The following is a 19937-nucleotide window of genomic DNA, read 5'->3' as shown; positions in this document are numbered from 1 at the left end:
ATACATATCCTGTCATGTCAACTACTGGGATGTTCACCAAGCATCACCAAGAGACAAAGTACTCTAGTATACAGATGTGCCTATTTTGGAAACACTTTTCCCTACGAGGTCAGGGCTTTGGGACCAAAAGAATAACTCTACTGTTTGCTATCCAGCTGAGAACAGACTAGGTTCCCTCTTGTCTAACTCTGTAAATGTAATCATAAAGAATTAAATCACTCCTCCTTTACTTTCAGTCAGCACCACTCAAGAGGAGAGCAGGTAGCATGCTTTCAAATTACTTTATTTTTTTATTACACTAAAATTTTTATAGGTATTTATGACAATCCAAAGATTATCATTTGTTGGCAAGCCTTTTCTTTATTAATTTCCTTCATTTCCCTTTCTTTGACTGGAAAGGAATTTTATGTCAAAGAAACTTAAAAATATAAAAGAAATAAGAATGAGATTGTCAACTTCCAAAAGATTTTTTTATACTAAACTTATCTTAAGGATTATAAATCTTACCTTTTCTTTTTTTTTCCTCAGACAAATCAAATTGGTAGGCATCATAAGACATGTGGATTTAAAGCTATTCTGTCCGGTTACTTTTATTTTCTTCCACTACACTGGATATCAAAATTCAAATCCATTGCTTTTACTCATCCAAATAATTTTGTGAATACTTGCCTTTTCTCATAGGAGGGAAAAAAAAAAAAAAGAAAAAAGAAAAAAGGCTTTTCTATTTTAAGGTTTTGAGCAGAATCAATTCAGTTATGAACAATTTCTCTCTCAAAGAGGGTCATGAAAAAGTAGACAAAATAAAGCTTGAGATGGAAATCCCCAGCTAATCTGGTGCACTATCCTGAACTCTCTGACACAATTCCCTTTGATCATGTCTTTTTTTCCCATTCTTACATTTAGCCTCTTTAAATAAAGTTTTTGGGGTTGCCAATAAAACATGTGGTTGCCATAAAAACACCCAAGAACAGTAAAGGCCAATACAGCAAAATGTTAGACAACGCAAAGTTACATGGTAAGTGATGAGTATGAGCTGCCACCGTTTGGGACATGCATGTGACTTCTATTCCTGAAGGTGGTACTGAAAATTAATTTTCAAGCTTGATCAAATTAGTTTTTATTATACATTTTCAGGCTTTGTATAATCGCTAGCACAACAGACTTATATCTAGTTTCGAATATCATGAAGTTCTACTACCCTTTCTTCACTTGGGGGAGAATGAGATACAGAGAAGCTAAAAATGCTCTGTAGGACTGCAGAAGCTGTTTGTGGCAGAATAGGCAGAATAGACTCCTGTTTGCGAGCATGAAGCCAGCCACGTGCACCTGTGGCTGTACTGGATGCTGGCTGCATCCTTAGATTGCACAGTGTGAAAGTTCACAATTTAACCTAAAAGAATATTAAAAAGTATATTTTATTTTTACCACAGAGTCAGAATCTAGGCTATGCTGAGTTTATTGTCAAGGGAACAGAAATTCATTGGAGCTTGTAATTCTTCCTTGATTATCCATCTAGATCCATAGTCCTGACTTAGATGAGAGAAGTTCTTGCAGGTTTTAAAGGCATTGGGAGAGGATCCAGGGTGGGGATCACACTTTTCCTAAAGAAAAATAAAAGGGGATGAGTGCAGAAAAACAGAAGAAGTACCTGAAACAGATACTTGATTAACAAAATAAGGTTTTATTACATTACGCATAGCACACCTGTTAGTCTGAAAAGGATTTAGCAGTACTAGATATGTTTGCTTGAAATTAAGTATAAAATACTTTTGAATACTACACCAAATATTGAGGGGGGTCTATTAAGAGATGCTTCTGTTAATAGGCACCAATAATATATGACTAGAATAGAAAAAAATAAAAATAAAAACTGAAAGAGAAAAAGCAGCAGTATCATTGTTTTGTAAACAAAAAGGGAAGATTTCAGAAACAGGGATGTGCACAAGTACTTCACTCAATCATACAAATAAAGGAGATGCTTCTGGTGAAAACAATCTTAGTCAAGAAACTTCATATGGCAATATATAGACATGATTGCATATGTAGAACAGGACTGAGAATAATACAGACTGCAGGAACTGTGCCTGGCTGATACTGCAGGTTCCAAAATGAAGTTGTTTACTCAAAACTATTTATAACTGTAGAAAGAATTCCAATAAATAAAAGTACAGTGCAAATACTTTTATCATTATCCTAACAATTATTTTACTGCCTATTCTGAGAATAATACATAATGTAAACTTCTTTTCAATTTTTTCCTCAGAATTTTCTTTTCCAGTATTTCTAAAAAAGGCCTGGAAAAAAAAAAAAAAAAAAAAAAAAAAAAAAAAAAAAAACTAAAGTTATCTTTTATTCTGAAACATTTAAGGAATTTTTTCCCCTTTATGGGTTTCAGTTAACCACTCATTCTTATTCCCACTTCTGTGAAGACAACTCTGGACTAAAACATCCTCCCCAGTAGTCTGTCTCCTTTATACTGTTTACTTAACACTGGGAAATATTAAAACAAAACCTATAGAAAACCAGTTCCCTTGTATTCTGTCAATAACGTTTTGGAAGCTGTCTCTATATTAATGTGCCTTTATCATATAAAAAAATTCTCTCTTTGATCACTCAGCTTAAAGCCTCAGTAGGTGTTTTTCTACTACTAAATACTTTGATCACTACCTGGATAGCTTCTCAGCTGTCAAGACATCCAGAGGTTTTTAATGGCTTCCTGACATTAGACCACAGCACGCATTTTCAGCTGCTATATTTTAATTGACTCATTTTTAGGAAGCTATCAGACTATAGCTACTAAGTTCCAACATCTAAATAAACATGTATGAAAAAAATAAAAATGGTTACAGACATGACACTTTCAGTCTACAGAACAGGGCAATGCCATCTGTAAGGGAAGAAACCAGTAAAGACAATCCCACCAGCCTCTTTTTTTTTTTTTTTTTTTTTTTGCTTGGCAAATCTCCTAATACCAAGTAACCCTCAAAAAACTGAGATGATGAAACTCCTTTTCACTCTAGTGACAGAGAATTTAGACTGCTAACTCTGCACATAATAATTCTCAAGTAACAGACCTCATTCCTCATGTCATAAACAAATTGCTAGAACACCCTATGAGCAAAAAAAGACACACAAATCATACTGACTTTTTGCGGCATGCTCTCTCCACTTTCTCATCGCTTATAGACTTGGAAGTGGATGCCAAGCAATGAGAGCAAGGATATTTTTCTCATCACCTACAGCCATCAGCAGGAGAGCTCAATCCCTAGCACAAGTGTGACCTGTGCATGTGCCCCTGCAGACCAAACCTTTGCAGCCCTGGCAGACACTGTGCGATTGCTGCTGCTCGTCCTCTCGCTCATGGGAAGCAGATGTGGCCATGAAGTTCCCAGCTTCGGACTGGCAACAGCCCACTGGCATATCTGTGCTCTTCTGTCTCTCCCGTGGGGTGAAGGGCAGCAGCTGTTGCCACTGAGGCAGGAGCACATCTCTGCTGGCTAGCTCAAGCCCAGCTGTGCTCCTGCTTCAACACACAGGTGCCAGCAGCCAGCTCAAGGGAAACGGTGCTGGTTCATCTCCAAGGCTTTACATGAAGGAGGAAACAGCTGGGGAAGAAAAAGCTGGTGATGCTTCCAGTCTGATCTACAACACACCATGGGAAAGCAGGTGTAAAGCGAAGACCGAAACACCAGCCATCCCACTGGGAGCACAGCATGCATTGGGGGACATCTCACCATGGAGGTTGGTCTTACCCAGCCAATACTTTGAGAAATACATGTATTCCTCTGCCTCGCTTGCATTGCAGCATTTCACCACAATGGGCAAAGTATCTTGACTGTTTTACGACCCGTTCCCTTCTTGCCTCCCCAAATGCACACACACCAAAATCCAGTCCAAAGAAACTTATGGAGACCTTTGTAAGATCAGGCTTTTCCATGACAGACCCAGTTCTACACTTAAGAAAAGGGTCATGAGGTAATTCCATCAGCCAGACAAATTTTCAAGTATAAAAAGCACTATTTTGAAATACCAAACCCAGTCAAGTAAGTGAGCAGACAACCATTCGACCAGTTATCTCACTTGACATGGGGTTATCAGAAGGAAGCATACAGAGCTGGCCACCACCAATGACAATTATGAAATTGGTTAATTACGAAGATCCATCATAAATCTGCCTGTAGCATCGAGTGATTCAGATTTTAAAAATGCTTTCTTGGCAGTTTCCATGTAATACAATAAATCTAAGAACAGGAATTCTGTACTCGACACTTTCTAACACAGTAAATAATAATGACGAGAAACAGATTACTTTATACCCAATATTATAAATTCATTTTAAACTAGTGTTGTTGTACCCAAGCTCTACATTTGAAGTAAAGTTCTGGAACTTCATTAGTTGTTTTCAGGTACAGAAAAACTCATATAAGATGCTCATACTTTAAATATATCACAACATACACTTCAGCAATGTTTCATCCAATAACATATGAAACTTCACTGAGAACTCATCCTCTGTTTTTATGACTGATTTAATATGACTTACGTATCTTTAGATTTAGAACTGTGAAATAATTTTCTAGGCAGCTGAACCACATTTATCAGCAATTGAAAGGCATTATCAGAAACAATATAAGACATGACATAACCACATATGCACATTCCCATATCAATCAATTTCCTACATCTCATTTGGAGAATATACATACACTCTGTGCCATATGCAAGCCCGTTCCATATAATTACACATTAGCATTGCCATGACAGAAAGCATCTGAGCAAGCAGAGAGGGAAATCCAGAACTTTTCACATTTTCCTCATGAAATGTTTAGACTTTAATCTACAATAATGTATGCAGATTAGAAAGACAAAGAATTGTTTGTGGGCCTGATGGTACAGGGTGACAGCCTAGCTAAACTCTTCCTCATTTTTGACATACACAGTTTCCTAGCTTTACCCTACCAGCATCATCTTCTTTGGCCTCCTTTGTGATCTAGGAGAATATTTTCCATGTCCTTAGCAACTTCAGTTACTCTAAAAATAAATTCAATGGAAGCTGAAATCATTGTCAATCTGCAGATTACTCTGCACCTGACAGGACTAAGGCCACTGAGCTAGCATCACTGCCAGGTCAGCAACTGTCTGGGGCACATCTCATGGGCTGCCACCTTGAGCTTTTCTATGCTTATGACACTTCCAGTTTATTCCAGATCATGAGCACTTTCCCAGCCAGACACCATTCCTGGAAAATGCATCGAAGTCAGCACCAGTGTTTGTCTGACCAGTGTGAATCACAGAACATTTTCAAAGGCATGTCCCCAGCAAGATGGATGTGTTTTTCTGCATGATTTGAACTATTATTTTGGCATTCCCAAGGGCATGAGCTGAGACATTTTTTAACCCAAAGATGTTAGGCATCGGTACAACATTTGATATATCACCAAGGTCCATAATGGGAAGTAAGTTTTAAAATAGCAATAGAAAGTCAGTAAAATTATGTCACATAGGAATTAACGTCATCAGAACCCATGTCTGAGTCTTCCCCCACTGGGACTTGCCAGGAATGGCCATAAGAAGAACCTTGTCCAACCTTGTCCAAACTGGGACAGCCAGCTGGGGGTCCCTGCAACTGGGCAGGGGCAGGAGTTTGCTTCCACAGTTGATCTGCAGATGATCAAAACATAAAGTCCATGGCTCCAGCATTTAGTCCTTTCCCTCTTCCTGATTTTTTTTATTCCAGTTTTTGACAATCTCTTCTAATTCCTGCCTTCTGGGATGTTTCTTGCCCTGGTTTCTACTCTGGCCCCTTGGCATCAGTCATGGAGCCTTGACTCCTTACAACCACTGCATCATTTTAACACAGGATAAGAACATAAACTTCCTAGGATAACATTAAGCCTTTTATTTGCTTCTTACTTTCATTTACACCTCTTCCTATTCCCAAGTTTTCTCTAAGTATTTCCATGTCCATTCCAAAATAACAAGCAATTCCAGCTAATAACAAGTACACAGTTAGTAGACTTGTGATAAAAAGGACGGTAGTTTCCATAAATATATATATATATATATTTATATATATATATTTTACTCAAGCAATATTATGAGCATTTACATAGTTTTAGTCTTCATTGCCTGTTCCTGCAAACTGTTAAAAACACGTTTGAATATTTACAGCTAAACCATCTTCTGAGTCTGGGCCTTGAATACAGCTTGCACATGCATCTGGGCTTTATGGCAGCTAGAATTTATCCTTTTTTATTCTACTAGCAGATAACTGACTTGCCATTGCCATAAAAGGGACAGAGCTTCAAGCACAATATGAAAATTCCTGGAATGTTTGAGTCAACCTCACTTAGCTGATTTTTCCCTTAATATGTGCACTGTGAATACAAACCATTAATGTACTAATTTTTCTTCATACTTTTGTTCTAATTCTTTAGGGCCCCAAAAGTCCATGCCAGCATATTTTTTCAGCCTTATTTGGGTTTCATTACAATCTTAGAATTTGTTTCAATACTTTTAGGCTATCAAATATTTCAACAGAAGTCTTCAGTAGACTAGAAGTTTTCTTCACTAGATAAACAAGACTAGTAAGACCAAAAGACCTAGAATACCTAGTCAGAACATAGCTATCCAGTGAAAATGGGCTAATTTGTTTTATCCCTTAGTTACAAGTGAAACATTGCCTGAAGAGAGATGTGACACAAAAAAAAAAAAAAAAAGCCGTTCTTATCCTGGCATCTGTTTTCTAAATTAGGGACTCCACAGATTATCTATCAAAATACTACTGCTAATAAAACAACACACACACAATTTTCCTCTAAGTTTTTGATTATTTGAATGAAAACTTACATACTTCACTGTGAATTTCCATGTGAATATTTGTAGAAATAATCTTCACAAAAAAAAAACACATCAACTACACTGATGAATTAGAACACATCCATCATCCATCCACTAAACTAGAACTCAAAGGAAAGGCAACATCATCAAATACAAGAAGACATACACAAGAGCAGAACACGTTGGCTAGAAGGACAGGTGACCCTGCTGGTGAAATCACAGACCCTTCATGTGGTCAAAGAGACCATGAACTCCACAGCAGGTGAGAAGGAACAGGGCAGAGAAAAGGAGTGTTTTTTATAGGTGGTAGAGGAGATGAAATGTTAGCCACCACAGGTCATTTTCTTCTAGCAGGTGCAGGGGAATACCACTGGACTTCTGGCAGCTTTCAAAGAAGCTCAACATCCAGAACTAATTTGTGGTTTTCATCATATCTCAGTTCAGACATGAAGTACAGAGTCTATAAATCCAGGCTTTTTAGCACATTGCTTCTGTTACTACTTTAACAGCTACACAAAGTTCTCCACTGGGGTGACAAAATCTTACTTAAAAACCTATTTTTGCTTCCCAGTTGTAGAGACTGAAATTAATTTTGGTATTTTTATAACTTTTATCATTTATTCCACCAGCTCCTTCTCAGCCATCTTGAAAACCTTCATCTCAAAATGTTGTATCTGTCACGGTTACTAGCAGATGAAAGCCACAAAAAAGATGAAAGAAAATGAATGATTACTTTGCAATTTGTTTACCCCACACACTTGACAGCACTTTGTGTTTTGTGTGCTGCATTGTTCTGCTAGTGATGCACACCCTTCCTTAGACCCTGTAAGGGGCTGTTTGCCAGCAACAGGAGCAGTGAAGGTAAAGGCAGCAGGAGTGTGCACAGACAGAAAAGGCAGAGGAAAGGAGGGGAACAGAGGATGTTTAGTAGATCTCTTGGATCCACCCAAAAACCCCAACCTACATAATATTCCATAAAACAAACGGAATAACTGTGTTAAAAACACAGCTACACTTTCTATGAATTAGATTGGCACAACGTCAGAAAATCTTATGCCATTTATTTCAGAAAATGTGTGTGGCTACAAGAAGGCATTTTAAAAAGAAGAAAATCCATCATCTTCACATTTTCTTCTGGCTTTTCTCTTTTCATCTTTGGCCATGCCTTTTCTGTCATATTACACCCTCCAGGAAAAAAAAAAAAAAAAAAAAGAGAGAGAGAGAGCTTTTTTTGTGGGTTGTGAGGCCAGGCTGACTCATCTCCAATCCCAGGGGATTCCCAGGCTCCCACAGCACCTGCTGCCTGCTGCAACACAGCAACACCTTGGACCAGTGATGCACCAATGTTACTGAAACTCTGCAGCACAGGTATACAGGCAGCACCACAATTATTGTCTGAACCGAGACTTTGTCAGTACAAAGCTTCATATCCTTAAAACTTGGCAAATCCAAGGTGAGGAGGAGTATTTCCTACAATCACTACACATTCAACTAAGCTATAAAGAGTTAATACAACCTTAAGGCTTCCTGTGTTTTTTGCCTGGGTTGGAAATACGATGGAGGTAAGCACAATGGGATGCAGGCTGCAAGAGGTTTCCAAAGAAACACCCAGGTGAGATACTTGATCAACTAAAGCAGTAAGAACCGAATCTAAAGCAGAATAGAGTATCCAGAAGTACAAGGAACTGGAAGCAAAGGTGCTCTTAAATACACACTTTTTTTTCTTCTTTAGAATATTTACCCATGTTCTGCCTTCCTCTAAGAGAATATGCCAAAGATAAATGGAGGTTAAACAGTCATCTTTTCAGCCTCAGAAATACTTACTTAATCCTAATTAGTTGTATACATGTATTTTTCTCAATACTAAGTAGAAACATCAAGCTGAAATAGACACATTTTTTTCTGATTAAATCTTTTGATTATTCTTTATCTGTTTATACATGTCAGAGAGTAACGGCAAACCATGTTTTTTTTTTTTTTTTTTTTTTTGTATTTTCTACTTATATTATTTATAAAGTACACATTTGCCTTTCTCTTTACTGCAAGCCACTGCAGATTAGAATGGCACAATGACAGTAACCGATATATGTCAACAATGTTTTAATTTGTTCTGTATTTTATGTCCACATTGTCCAAGATACTGCTATATAAAGACTCTTGGAGGGCTAATGCCACATACTTTTCTGATGTATTAAATTACCAAGAATAATCCCAGCCGGCCACAACCCTGAGAAGTCAAAATTTATCTTCCCACAAACATCGTTAAATTGTAGCAGTGCTTCATATATTCAGCTGCTCCCTATCTACACTGGTTGCTATTTCAGTCAGGTTATAGCCCATGCCCAAATTTCTCCCTTTGGCCATATTTTGCAAGGTGTCAAACGCCTTTGTAATACCAGCGGAAATTCTGGGAAGGGAGCACTATGTAACTTTTAAACACTGATGAAGTAAGTCAATTTATTCTCATGTTGAGGTTGTTGAATCGTGTTTAGTCTAGTTCTATAAAAAGAACAATATTTACAAGCCTATCCCTAGAGATGGTTTCTGACGTTTTTAAACAATTGTCTTAGCTGCCTAAAGCAGCTATCCTACATTTCTCTACGTGATCATGGCAACTGACAGCATATACAACCAGCATAACCTCAGACCCCATACAACACAACTATATATCCCAGGACTACAAACGCTAAGCAGATGAGCTGCGATGAAATACTGCAGTAGTTCTGAAGACACTGAACACACCCGAGCACCCAGAAGTGAGAACTGTGCTACTTGGGATGACGGTTCAGAAATGCACTTGCGCCTGCTGACGCTGTACAGCTGGCTGCGGGAAGGGGCTGACGAAGATGAGTCAGGATTGCTCGGGGAAGGAGGCTGGCTGAGATCTCCGTCACTGGTGTGCTCAGCTGGTGGTGCTCGAACACAGCCGGCAGCAACCCCTTATGTGCTCCTGAAGCGACCTGCCTCTCTAGACCCTCTACCACACTCTCCCTTCCCAAAACCACTGCTCACAATCAGGCGCTAGCTCAGCTCTGAGGCCACAATCCCTCTCCTACATGCAAGTAGCCAACCTCAAATACCTGAGGGATGCAGAACTGGGTTACTCTTGCTCTGACATAGGGTTGGAGGAGCAGCCACCACTACGCCCTTCTCATGCAACAGTGGTGTCCCTGGGGGAGCTGGGCAACCCATCTCAATTCCCCTTCTGCCCAGAGGGATTCATCCACCTCTCCCACCTCCTGGGCAAGTACAGTTCCTGTAACAACAAGGCTACAGACCACACTAGCATCACATGGGAGGAGATGACATCTGAATCTCCCAGCTGGAAGGCCACATGCATGTCCATGCTCTCATCTCTCTCTGTAGTGCACCATCTACCACCCCCAGTCCCACACCCCTTCCTATCAGGCCACCTAGCTCCTACAGGAGCAAGGGAGAGAGCTGTCCTTCACACCTTCTTGTGTCCCACCATAGCCTGGCAGGGGGAATCGACCCTCATCTCCCATTTCTCAGGGATGCCTTCTAGCCTGGGAGGTGCTTAACTCTGCGGAAGTCATTTGGGTCTCTCCTTCTGGCCACATCTTCTGAATTACAGTAACCACATCTCCATCCTGAACTCAAACTTGCCAAGGTTTGTTAGACGTGCTCTTAGTGTCAACAAGACAAGTCCTTGAGGTCATTTAGGGACAAGGATCTCAAATGGCCTCGAGGGAGAGGTGAGCTGAGTCTCTCAACACCAAAGACAGTCACAGTGATAGGCATGAAAGGCTGCAGAAGGCAGGTGCCCAACATAGCCTGATTTCACTAGTAAAAGCACACCCTGAACTGCTGTCAGTCATCCAGGCCTCTTTAGTCATTTCTTTTCTCTGCCCTTGGCTTATCTGCTTTTATCTCAATAAACTGTGTTTAACATAATCAGAACAGAAAAATCATTCAGACTAGTTGGGAGCAGGGGTTTTTTGTTTGGTTGGTTGGTTGTGTTTTTATGATTTCAAAACAGGAGGGTGATGAGAGGAAGGTGTGAGGGTGACAGGGCAGAGCAGCCTCATCCCAGCCTCTGCCAGGACACACACACCAGGCAGGGCTCACCTGGGGACAGGGACCTCCTGGCCTCCCACCAGCACCCAGCCTGCTCGTGTCAAGGCTGATCTGCCCCACTACTTAAATGCAGCCAGGAGATCTTGCTCCATTTTGGAAAACACACAGAAGGCATCTGCAGTGGTGTGGAGAGGGTATCAAAACACGAAACCAGGATTTCCATGGCATTGTCATCCCTCAACCAAGCAGTACTAATGCTAGGAAGCAGACTTTCTCCAAAGGAAGCGGCAGCTGAAGAGTGTCAGAAATGAGAGCCCCTGCAAAGATCCATCAAAACAAGTTTCTCCTGTAACTGCCTCACGGGAGCTCTCTCTCAGTCTGACCTGAAAACACAATAAACTGCCGCCCTGTCTTCTGCTCTGCTCCCTTTACAATTTGAAAATGAATCTCCTGAGTAAAACATGGAACAGTACAAAAGCCCAAATCAGCTATAATTAGTATTTCAATGACAATGGGTGAACATGAAATGCTTTGAGCTTCCAGTGTCACATGTGGGTGTACTTCGTAGTGCCATTTCACACCCTGGCAAGGTCCCCATGGGAGCTGCAAAAGAGTGGTCCCCTGTTGTGCACTAAGGCACGGGATCCTGACAGCAGCTGGCTCAAGGCTGGCGTTGCTGCATCAAATGCCGACGTGAGAGGAGTCCTTCCAAATCTCCTTGTATGTATTTAATCATGAGTAAGTCAGTGATAAAAAGAGTTTTTTACTGTTGGCCCTGTTACTCTGCAGAATCCCTGAGAGCAACACAGCACAAGCTGCTTCTGCTACATTTGCCCTTGCAGACATGACCTCGAGTTTCAGCTAGTCACTCCTGCACAACCACAAGGAGAACTATGAAGAAACATGTCTACTACATGGGACGGGTTGCACAGAGGGGCTGTGGAGTCCCCATCCTTGGAGGTGCTCAGAACCCCACAGGACACAGCCCTGAGCAGCCCGCTATAGGTGAGCCTGCTCTGGGCGGGGTTTGGATGAGTCGTTCTGCAAGGTGCCCCAGCCTCAGAGATTCTGTGATGAAGGCCACAGAACGACTAAGAGCATGACAAGACGGTGGCTGCACAAACATAACGATTTTTTCATCTAGATTATACAAGTTATTTCAGGGCAGGAAAGAACCAGCTGATTCCTTCAGCCTGTCACCCCCAGCGCTGCATGCAACCTCTCCTACCACACGGCCCTCTTTTAACATAACCGTTGCTCAAACATAAACAGAACAACCGAGCAGCAGGGACACATTTGGCCCAGGACAATATGAGCATGGGGCCAGCCCCACCAACCCTCAGAAAGCAGGAGAATGAGGCTCATGTATGTGACAGCCCCGCTCGGCCACCATTACCCGGGTGCACCAAGCCAGCTCTGGGCTCTCCGGAGAGAAGCAGGCCCCAGAGCCTTTGGGGATCTGCTGAGGGCAATGCTGGCAGAACGGCACGCAGCGAAAGGCCAGCCATGCATGGCTGAAAGTTCATCCATGGCAATAAAGCCTCAAGGAGCTCGGCTTCCGTGGCATGCTTGTGTTTCCTGGTGGCACCGAGCAATCAGGAGCAATCTGTAGCCAGCATAGCACAGAAAAGGTGGTTAATAGTGTGACAGCTCTGTAACGTAATTAACAGCTCCAGATTGCATTTAGGAGCCTTGATGTGAATACAGCAACTTATCCTGCACACACAGGACAACTTTAGAACAATTCAGGGTTGCTATGGAAGACTTGAAATTGTATAAGTAGTATTAAAGCTCAAATTTTCTTTTAATGTGCAGGTCTTTGTCACATAGCTGTCTGTCTGTCACTGACGGCTGGGGTTTACCCAATGACTTCACTTAAACTGTGCAAGGTGGGAACATATTTCACAGAGAGACATTTATACCTCTAGGAACACCAAATTCAGAATTCAAACATGAATGATTTACCTCAAAAGATTTTAATTAATTAAATTTAATTATATCCTGAAAGGAAGACAGTTTAATGCCAAATGATGGGTGAATCATCCCAAAGGTGCATCACCAAGTGATTTACTGCCATCACTGCGAGCCTGATACTATCAGCCTAGGAGCAACAGATCAGACGTCAGAAGTTCAGTGCATTTCTGACTTCAGCTGATCCAAGGCATAGATACCATCCCCATGGTCACACAGAAAAAAGCAGTTCAATATAGAACTTGCTTTCTGCAGAAAACAAGTTTACAATGAGCCTCTCTGCTACTTCCTTCACTGCTTAAAATGCCAGATCTTACATTTACGGCAGGGAATGTGACAAACAACCCATCTGCCCGTGGCTACTAGTTTTCTGCACCCCTGGATTTCACTGCTATGGGGTCGAACTCCCCAAAAGCAAGAAACCAAAGACCATGAGAAGATGACTCAGTTCACGTTATCATGTCAACTCCCTTTGCTTAGGGGAGAGACGGTCCGAGGCACTGCAAAATACTTCAGGAGCGCTAGGAAACGGAGTCCTTTAACTTAAGGGCAGCGGGTAGCTAATATCACAGGGATAAAATTAGCTCCCTTAGCAAAACTTTCAGACTACTTGCATACTTTCGATTTTACATGTCTGCAGCTGAATCTCGCTCTGTCGGGAAAGGTGCCAGAACTGAACTTTAATCATTAACATCAGAATCATTCCTGGTCTACGGCCGACTGCCCATCGCGGGGGTCAAAGGCAGCGAGCACGACTCTTCGAATCCAAGCAGCCAGCCGCATTTTTTGTCGCTGTTTTTCCCTACAAAAGCTCACCTTTCCGTTTTGTTTTGTTTTGTTTATCACTCTCCGGGCGCCCGCGCTGCTTTAGGTCCCGGCTGCGCTCTCCATCCTCCCTCCCAACCCCGAGCCGTTCCCCGAGGAGCCGGGGGGCAGCGAGACCACGGCGGGGCCGTGCCCGGAGCTCGGACCCAAACCCAGACCCGGACCCGGACCCCGCGGCCATCCCGCGGCGCCCCGCGTTCGGTCCCGCTCCGCACCCGCGCAGGGCAGCGGCGGGGCAGCCGGGCATCCCCCCGGTCCCCCCACCTGGCCGCCGCGCCTGCCCACCCGCGGAGACCCCCCGCGCGATTCCGGGGGATCCCCGGTCCCTCGGGTCCCGTCCCCACAGCAAAGGGGGTCCGAGAGGGGCGCGGGGGCAGCCCCCTCGTACTCACCGCGGCGGCGACGGTGTCGAGCTCTGCGCTGAGCAGCAGCCCGAAGCCCAGCCACAGCCACATGCTGCCGCGCACCGTGCCGGCGGCTGGGCGTGGGGGCTCCGCGGGGCCGGCCCCACAGCCGTGCTTCTCCCCTCCGTGGCGGCCGCGGCTGCCTTCAGGGCGAGGGACTCGCCTCGCCGTAACCGATGGGCGGCGGCAGCCCCCTCTCCTCCCCCGGGCGGAGACCCTGGGAGCGCGCAACCTCGCCCGCTCCCCGCGGTTCCTCCTCCTCCTCCTCCTCCTTCTCCTCCTCCTCTGCCGGCCATGGGTGGGTGGGTGCGGGCGGCGGGGGGGTAGAGGCGTCGCTTCCTCATCCCATACCGTCGCGGCCGCCCGGGAGGTCGCGGAGAGGAGCGGAGCGGGGCAGGGGCCGGGCCGGGCAGGGCGGCTGCGAGCCCCCCCAGCAGCGCCTCGCCGAGCTCCGGAGGGTGCGAGGAGCGGGCTCGGCTCAGCTCGGCTCGCAGGGGACGGCCCGGCGACGAGAGGAAGCCGTGAGCGGAGCCCCCGGGCTGGGAATGAGCGAAGATGGACATCGCGCAGCTTCCCAGCGCGAGTGCTTTGGTTCGTCCGTAAGTAAATCCGCCCGGGGGGCTGCGGGGAACAACTTTTCCGAAGTCGCCTTGTCACCTTGAGCCGCGGAAGTCTATCACGTGCTTGTGTTTGTGCTCGCTTGCAACAACACTGAGCTTGTTCCCTTCTCCGTGCAGGGATCTGGGGATCGCGCTGGTCCTGCTGGAGGTGGTGCTGTCAGCCGTCAGAGTAGATGCTGGAAGGCCACCAAAACGCCATGCGAGGGTAAGGTGCACCTCAATTACCTTTTTTAAGAGCTATTCTACTGATATTTTAATCCCACTCTCTGCAGTTTTTACCCCTTATTTTTTATTACGTTACCCTCCTCGTAGATACCTGGTGTGGTTATGTCTTTACAGGGAGATGGCATAATGTCTTAAAAAGCAGGAAATATCAGGGCTTTTGCAGGAGGTATTGTGGCACACAATTGTGGCTGCAGTTTGCCCTTCGGTCTGCATGGCTGGTTGTGCCAGGTGGGGTACTGGGGGAGTTTCTCCACATTGTGGCCAAGCACAAGCTGGCAGACAAGCCCCATAGCCCCACAGGAAGGGCAGTGAGTGAGGCCCCCAAGTGTCATGTATTATTTTTCTTTGCCATGATCTTTTGGTGGCGTCATCCTTCTGCTGAGTTGTGCGAAAGGAATGATGCTACCATGTGCTATTGAAAACAGAACAGGCTGATGACAATTAAAGCATTTTAGGTCCAGTAATGACATCATTGGGATCAGCTGACCTAAAACGGTGTCATTTGTGGTTTGCCTCTTCTTTTTCTGAAGGTGTGCTGCAGAGCGTGTAGTGTGATACCTGAGCTTTAGCCACAGCGTGGGATGATTTATTCTCCTTCGTGTTCTTGCTTGTAGACCGCAGGCTACAGAGTTAATGCAGAGGGATACCAAGGAGGTATCTGAGCTACCTCCTCAAGTTAGTGCATGCAGTCTAGTCACGGTTCCTTGAATCTCCTTGAAAGTGATGTTTTCCCCAGAATTTCACGGAAGATTAAGTTGGCCTCCATGGATGTCCGGTTTCCCTGATGGGCAGTTCTACAGTGGCAGCTGCTTAGGAGATGAAACACTCCTGTGCATGTGAGTGAGGCAGTATGATCATCTTTCCATGAAGAATCAGAGCCACATTGCTACCAAAGTATTTATCCCATTTTCCCCCCAAGTGCCACTCTCTTCCCTCAGCCAGCACAGATCTTTCTATAGTCACGTGGCGAGCTAAACTGGAAAATTATTGGTTTAAACTAACCAGCCCCCAAAAAGAGAAGAGTGTGGAGAGCTAACTTTAGCCTTGCTCAGATCCCCACGTGCATTCATGGAAACTTGGGCTGTCACAGCCCTGGGAGACAGCAGCTGGGGGTGAGAGGCGGGCAGCTCGCTCCTCGCAGCAACAGCCCCCGTCTGAATGTGTCTGCAAAGTGACAAAGTAGACATGTGGGAAGAAGCAGCACCTGAGTACTTGCAGGTGGGCACTGGCAGTCATCATCAAAAATCGCTATGAATTATTATGGACAGATCTTAAAAATCATTGTTCTGCCTGTAATAAGACAAGCATAGCAGCTGAATTCAACAGCCATGTGTGTGAACAGGTTCCAGTTGGTGGAGATAAGCGTTGCTGAATGAGTTAAATTATACATGGGAGGACACTGGAATGAGATGAAGGAGAAAGCCAGCAAGGAGGAAGAGAGAAAGAAGGGAACCCAGAACATCTGACTGGACACCGTGTCTGGCAGACTGTTGTAGCTGCTATGGAGTGGATGTTTCTGAGCAAAGAAAGAAATGAGAGGAAGAAAAAGAAAGAGGATGTTTAGAATATCAGAGGATCAGGGCAGAAGTAATGGTATCTTTGGCCAGAGGAGAGGACTCCAGCTTTGGGCTCAGAGAGCTAGGGAAGAGAAGTTCCTGGATGAAAATACTAAAGGAGACAGCCAAATGGAGTGGATCAGGCCCCAGTTATCTTTAGCAGTCTTTGGCATATGCTGGCTGGTGATGTTAAAGGCCTCAAATAAATTTGGAACCGTTCTAAATTGTAGATATAAATGTTCATCTGGCTTAAATAAAATTAAGTTGTGTTAAATACCCGAAGTTTAGCCAAGTTCACAAATTTCTCACTGTTTCTCTCACTGCAAGTGTATTGCATCCAAAATACCTTTTTTTTTTTTTTTCTTTTCAGAGAGAATATACCTTCTACTGATGATGATTTTTTCCTGTCTTTCCCAAAGCGCACTTCTTTCTAAATAGCTTTGAAACATTTAATGACTTCATTGGTGCCCTCTTAGTATATTTTTTTAACTGCTCCTAATGAAAATCACTTTTTTAAAAAAGCTAAATGCTGGTGGGAGCAGTGGAATCATAGAAAAGAAGGGAATGAATGTCAGACTAAAGAAAGAAAGTCAAGAGAAAGTTAGAATAACATTTGGAAAAATAACTATGCATAACTGATCACAACTGATAGGTATTTAAAAAGAACAACATATATAGATGCATAGAAAAATGTATGGAGAAAAAATATAGAGTCAAAGTAGTGTACGGAATATGATCTTTTTTACTTCTGTGATATTGTAAAGGGATATATTCAGGGGGATGGCATCAAAGAGGGCAACAAGCCCTAAAAAGAGAGGATAAAGCCAACAGTGGTATGTACTTCTTTCTGCTGACTTTGTAGTAAAATGAGGTTGCTAACACAAGTTGATGCTCTAAGTTATGTGTCAGTGCACTACAGCTATCATATATGCAAGTTTTCCCAGATGTGTACCGTTTGTTTCCATCTGGAAACCTTTATCTGGTGGAAATAGGAGGACTTTTTTTGTTGACCCAGGATTTCCAGGCCAATAGAGGTTAGGGTGGATCAATCACTCAGCCCACCCTGCTGGCCATGTCCACTGGAAATGCATGCACCAAGATCACAGTGTGCAAAATATGATATTCCATGTGTACTTGCACATGTGACATAGGAATGAGTAGTCAACTTGACTTATCAAATTCTTCTGCTACACTCTTTAGTGCATGCAGAGTACATCACTTCCTGCTAATATCGGACACCTTACCTGTGCACTACTTCAGAAACAGCTCTGTCTAGGAAATCTCCCTAAGAGAAATGTGGCAATCCCATTTTAGAACAATTTCATTTCACTGTTGCAATGGGGCAATTTGGGACAATTCCACTAGCTTGCAGTCATGGCTTTTTCATGTCTGTTTAGCTGAGTGTACAATTTGGTTCATCTTTCAGTAACAGTGGTGTTTTATAAGAAAAATTGGACAGAATAATGTTATGTGGAAAAAAAAGAAAAACATCATTTAGGGGAGCCTCCCAGTATATCTGATCACTTTATTCACTATTTCTTTGGACCCTGAAAGAATTATTGGGTAGTTTGGAGAGGACTCTTTCTGTGTTCAGCCACAAAGATGTGAAGAAGCAGCAACTCCATTAAAGAACTGTGAGGAGTCTTGAGTGAAATAGGTGGTTTGCAGGCAGCTGCAGTAGGCACAACCCCTCACTTCCACTGACACCGTCATGCCTTGATCTGGCAGTGGTGTCCCCATCATGATGAGTGTTACAGTGTGCATCATGCTCTAGATGGCTGCCCAAATGGGATTATTTTTTTCTTTACCAGAGCAAAGATTTCATCTGACAGCATCTTTACAATGTCAGACAAACACACTCTCTGCAAGTATTACATATATGGAAATAGTCTTGTTCTATAGCTATGAATTCCTTTCTTCTGGTCCTTTCTTTCTCATATGCTGTCTGCTCCACTCATCAGTAAGAGGATTTCCTTAAATGTTACACTCCCTTATTATTCCTCAAATACTTAGTGAAATTCTTTTTAGCTGTCATGCCTATGATACCAATGCTCAGCCTAATTTCTTATGAATTAATCATTCTTCCTAGGTAGATTTCTGCCATGTCTATATGTATTAAATCAGACCAATCTTTGTATACAGACGTATCTTGTAACACTGGTTAAAGTTACTCATGCAAGAACTGGATACGCCAGAAGCAATATACTTTGTCTCACTGCGTTAACAATGGAAAGAGGTTCTTGTACATGCCCTTGTTCTGTAATCTCAGTGGAAAGCCATGTGTAGACTCTTGACTCACTTTTTCTTGTGAGTAGATAGGAGCACGCTCAAGGGATGGTAGCAATAATATATTCAGTGTAATTCTGTCTTTTACATTTATTAAATGACATAATATATACTCATGTTTTGCTGTATTTGGTAGAAGAGACAGAGTTTTGGCAGCTTCCCATATTTCTCAGAGGTTAAAATGTTGACACCGAGAGACAAGAATCCTGTCATGGTACATTAGCATGTAATGAAAGGATGTACTTATTTTGTCACCTTTATCTGAAAGCAGCTGAAGTGGTTACAAAAATTAAACATTGATTTTCCATGAACTTATAAAGTAGTATACCTGGCTTTTGTTGTGTAGTAATTGCACCACAGGAAGTCTTCATGCATTATGGCTTTACAGCTATATTTTTTTAATGTTGTGGAAAAAAATAAAAATAAATCTGTAAGCAGAATAGACTTACCCCAAATAAAAAACTGTTGTGGCTTATTCAGTTATGTCTATAAACTGACACTTGTTATAAACATCTTGATTGAGTAGTTTAGAACACAGGTTGTTTGAGTGGATCTTTTTCTTTTTTCATGAGTGAGTTTCTTGCCTGAAACTACAGTATTTTTTATCAGTTCTTTCCTTTTGTTTTTCTAAGGCAAAGAGTAGAACATTCTTCATACTGCAGTATACTTATCCAAGATCTGGAAGGATTCAGAGGTGATCTTGCAGTTGACTGTTATGATGCTTTTGCTTGCCAAAGGCTGCAGCTTATCTTCCATGTTCTCCCTTAGGAAACTAATGTTTTACACTATTTGGAATACCTTGTTTGCTCCCAGGGACCAAAAAGCTCAGTAAGATTTGCAGTATTTACAGGTATTTATTAACAGTTATTTTCTTACAAATTGCAGCAACTGACTAAGTTCACAGTAGAATAATGTGCAGTTTCTACTGTTCCACCATTATGTCATTACGGTTGTGTAGCCCAAGAAGGAGGGGTAGTAGGGACTTTCTGTACTCAGAGACAGTGCAGGGTGCTGCTGCTTTGGGCAGGGGAGCTGGGGATAGGAAATGTCAACTAGGGTGGAGAGGCAGAGAAGGCTTCACAGGTTGGTACATCCCCACAGCAGTTAGCAAGGCTGGGGATGGTTACTGGGGTTGGACACCGAGTCTTCCTTTCACCATTATAATCCATGTC

General features: G+C 43.1%; 2 protein-coding genes across 3 annotated transcripts in view; one reads left to right on the top strand and one right to left on the bottom strand.

The window, feature by feature from the left end:
* COL4A1 (collagen type IV alpha 1 chain) overlaps window positions 1-14242 on the bottom strand; it is a 127585-nt gene extending 113343 nt beyond the window's left edge. The window contains exon 1 of the mRNA XM_084302814.1: window positions 14067-14242. Coding sequence (XP_084158940.1) covers window positions 14067-14129 — 63 coding nt within the window. The 5' untranslated portion in view covers window positions 14130-14242. The remainder of the gene's footprint in view (window positions 1-14066) is intronic.
* Window positions 14243-14375: 133 nt separating this feature from the next.
* COL4A2 (collagen type IV alpha 2 chain) overlaps window positions 14376-19937 on the top strand; it is a 135452-nt gene continuing 129890 nt past the window's right edge. For both annotated transcript variants that reach the window (XM_084284865.1, XM_084284864.1), the window contains exons 1-2: window positions 14376-14677; window positions 14816-14903. In XM_084284865.1, the coding sequence (XP_084140991.1) occupies window positions 14634-14677; window positions 14816-14903 (132 nt within the window). In that variant the 5' untranslated portion in view covers window positions 14376-14633. The remainder of the gene's footprint in view (window positions 14678-14815; window positions 14904-19937) is intronic.

This window comes from Netta rufina, assembly GCF_964035555.1.
Source record: "Netta rufina genome assembly, chromosome: 1".
NCBI classification, from domain to species: Eukaryota; Metazoa; Chordata; class Aves; order Anseriformes; family Anatidae; genus Netta; species Netta rufina.
Note: the sequence above shows the minus strand (reverse complement) of the source record. Positions and strands in the feature narration are given on the sequence as shown.